This window comes from Terrapene carolina, unplaced genomic scaffold, assembly GCF_002925995.2.
Source record: "Terrapene carolina triunguis isolate 2854851 unplaced genomic scaffold, T_m_triunguis-2.0 Scaffold43921, whole genome shotgun sequence".
Taxonomy (NCBI): Eukaryota; Metazoa; Chordata; order Testudines; family Emydidae; genus Terrapene; species Terrapene triunguis.
Window position 1 is genome coordinate 2700 of NW_020708272.1, and position 3326 is coordinate 6025.

The window sequence follows — 3326 nt, forward strand, 5'->3', positions numbered from 1 at the left end:
TTGACTGTGGTGAGTGCACACCAGGACAGGAAATTCTCCATCCAGCGATTGTGTGGTCGACGTGCGAGTGGAGTGAAAAGCACTCGCCATGCAACCCACTGCGTGAAACATTCTGGGTGATGGGCCCCAGCCAGGCAGTGGGCACGGACCCTGCCTTTCACATCCCTGCCTGTCGCGCCGCACGCCGCCACGTTCCCTGCTGTTTCTCTTGGAACCCGATGTCTTGGCTCCATCAGCAGCGTGGGAGGACCTGAATCGACCTGTATGTCGTGCATGTCTTACCTGGCACACAGGGATTGCCACACTGGTCCATCTGGCCCCTTATCCTGTCTCTGATGGCCGTCAGCACCAGCGGTTTCAGAGAGAGGCACAAGAAACCCTGCGTCATGGCTCTGTCCCTGTAATGGCGGTTCAATATGAGCGGTTACAAGCCTGCTACTGGCTGTGAGCTAACAGGCCTGGTGCTCTGGCTCAAGCCAAGTGGGAGCTGCTGTTGCTTTTAGGTCGAGGGTTCGGTCCCCTCAGATGATCCACCCCCTGGTGTCATTGATAGGTGGTGACCCATAGGGAGCTTTGAACTCCTCTGAAGCTCAGGGCAGCTTACGGGGCCAGGGGGAGCACGGGATCCCTCCTAGCAAAGCCTCTCTCGCTGGCCCTGCGCCTGGCTGAAGTGTGTAGAAAGGGACGGTGAGTCTTCGACACTCTCTGCGAACAGGGCAGGCCAGCTTCCAAGATGTGTGTTTTCAGTGCGAAAGCGTAAACCCCGGGCCGGCTCGGGCCCGTCGCTTGGGCGTTCCCTCTTGTTCGATGTGTTAAACTACAGGGGTTCTCAGACTTCATTGCACTGCGACCTCCTTCTGACAACAAAAACTACTACCCGACCCCGGGCGGGGGACCCAAAGCCCCACTGCCCCAGGTGGGGGGGGAGGTCAAAGGTGAAGCTCAAGGGCTTCAGCCCCAGGCAGGGGCCTGTAACCCGAGCCCCGTCGCCCAGGGCTGAAGCCCTTGAGCTTTGGCTTTGGCCCTGGGCAGTGGGGTTCGGGCTTCAGCCCCGGGCGCCAGCAAGTCGAACCAGCCTTGGCGACCCCATTAGAACGGGGTCCCGACCCACAGTTGAGAACCCTTGCGTTAAAGTCTTGCTTTAAAAGGACTCGGTTAGAAAAGGCCTGGGAAGTCCCCACTCCTGCTAGCTGTGGTGTGCACTTGGGGCTCTGGGTGGGCCGGGCGATCTCTCTGCGTGGAGCGGCTGGCAGGATCGGGGCCTACATTGCTTCAGTCGTTACACCTGCTATCAGGTGTCGGATGCAGATTTGGGAGGTCCTGCTATTTAATTTTCATGTTAGTATTTATTTCACCCCCCTCAGGAAAATGGGAGCCATTACTCCAGTGTGACCAGTGTTTCCGAGTGACCAGCTAAGATCCCTGTGGGAGGAAGGCGAAGAACAATATGGATGGGCTCCTAGAACAGACCAGTGTGTTAATGCACAGTAAAATCGCTGAAGCTGGGAAAAAGAATGGCTTAATTAACACCAGGAACTTAATGGCGGAGAACAGAGATGGCCTGGTCTCCGTGTACCCAGCCCCACAGTACCAGAGCCACATCGTGGGGAACCTCGCTGCTCAAAGCAGGAGCGACCCAGTGCAGCAGCTGCTGGACCCCAATACGCTCCAACAGACCGTGGGGTCCCACTACCGCCCCAACATCATCCTCTACTCGGAGAATGTGCTGCGCTCCTGGGGGGAGAGCGTGAGCGCCGAGTGCTGTGAGACCACCTTCATTGAGGACCGCTCCCCCACTAAGGACAGCCTGGAGTACCCCGACAGCAAGTTCATCGACCTCTCCGCTGACGACATCAAGATCCACACCCTCTCCTATGACGTGGAGGAAGACGAGGATTTCCAGGAGCTGGAGGTCAGATATTGCATGTTGCCTGATCGGCGGGGGATGGGGGGGGCGTTATTTCGAATGGTGTGGGAGGGGCATGATGCTCATTTCGAGGACTGGTGTGGCCCCGATCCGGCAAGGCACTTGAGCACACGCAGGACTGTAACTCGTCAGGTGAAACCTCCAGCCCCATTGAAGCCACAGGCAAAATTCACATTGACTTCAGTGGGGCCAGAATTTCACCCGTTCGCTTCAGTAGGGAGCCTCACAGGCTTACAGTGGTGCACTTTGCTGGGCTGCGGCCTGGGTCGTCTTGCCTGGATCTGGCTTCCCCTAATTGCCCTAAGATGCGTGTCCACATAAGATGTTACTGTATTAACAGCCCTGAACCCAACAAAGTTCTAACTATGTTGGTTGGTGCAGATGTTCCGAGTGAAGGTGAGTCCATAGCCTCACATGGTCCAAATAGAACCTAAGAGCTAAATATTTCTGTATGTTGTTCCCTGGCCAGGGGATTTCTCCATTCAAAAAGGGCCGGATGGGAAGAGTTTGCAAGCTTCCGTTTTCCCTAGGGCTAGCATTACCCTTCGATTGGCTCAGAGACGGGCAACAAAAGGCAGGGATGGTTTTTTCTTTGCTGTTTCTGTACGATAGGGCAGGGAAAGGGGAATTCTTCACGGCCAGTTCAGTGGCCGCCATACCGTCTTGGCTACTAACTCCACGCGAGAGACGTTGTCTTCGCAAGGTGTGCCAGAGGAGTTTCTGTAAGAACCCTGTCCTGCCTCTGGGGGCTGGGATTTTAGGAGAACAGATTGAGCAGCTGTCCCAGTGGGGTTTGATGTAGATAATTACAGTGGGTGTTTAATTGCATGGTGCTGTTGTTGACACATCTGGCCCTAACTCCTGCTCCGAGAGCCCCTCCCTTTAGTTGAACTCAAACCAGCCAGGCCTCCCGAGGCCACCTGGAATTTCAGTGAGAGCATGGTGCGAGCTGCAGACGTGCTGGGGGGATCAGTGGAGGGCCTGTGTGCACGCTGAATGGGCTTCTCCCTCTTGCACAGGGTTCTGTGGTTTTTAACAACAAAAGATACAAAAGGAGCCCAGTCCAAACGTGCCCTGCTGTGGTCCGGGGGGCTCTTCCTGCTAAGTCTAATGGCTGTTCGACTGGGTCTGCGGAGGCGTGGTTCTGTAAAACCGGAGGCGCTTTCCCTCTTTGCTTTCAGAGGAGGTAGGAGAGACGCCCTCCTTCCCCTCCTATTGCTGTAGGGAGCAGCATCGGCTGGTGGCTCAGGTGCTGGGCTCAGGAGACCTGCGTCCTGCTCCCACGTCTGCCCCCGACCTTCAACGTGACCTTGCAGCATTCTGTGCCCTGGTTAGATCGCCCAGCCTCTGCAGCCAGGCGCGTCTCACGCTATGCGCACGGACAGCGCCTGGCACAACC

The 3326-nt window shown here is 56.5% G+C and overlaps 1 protein-coding gene across 1 annotated transcript; it reads left to right on the top strand.

Annotated features, from left to right (window-relative positions):
* Positions 1 to 1419: 1419 nt before the first annotated feature.
* On the top strand, positions 1420 to 1912 carry LOC113405582 (synapse differentiation-inducing gene protein 1-like; the record flags this gene model as incomplete). Its single annotated transcript, XM_026646795.1, has 1 exon — positions 1420 to 1912. A coding segment is annotated over exon 1 (465 nt), but the record flags the coding sequence as incomplete, so codon positions are not given.
* Positions 1913 to 3326: the final 1414 nt, after the last annotated feature.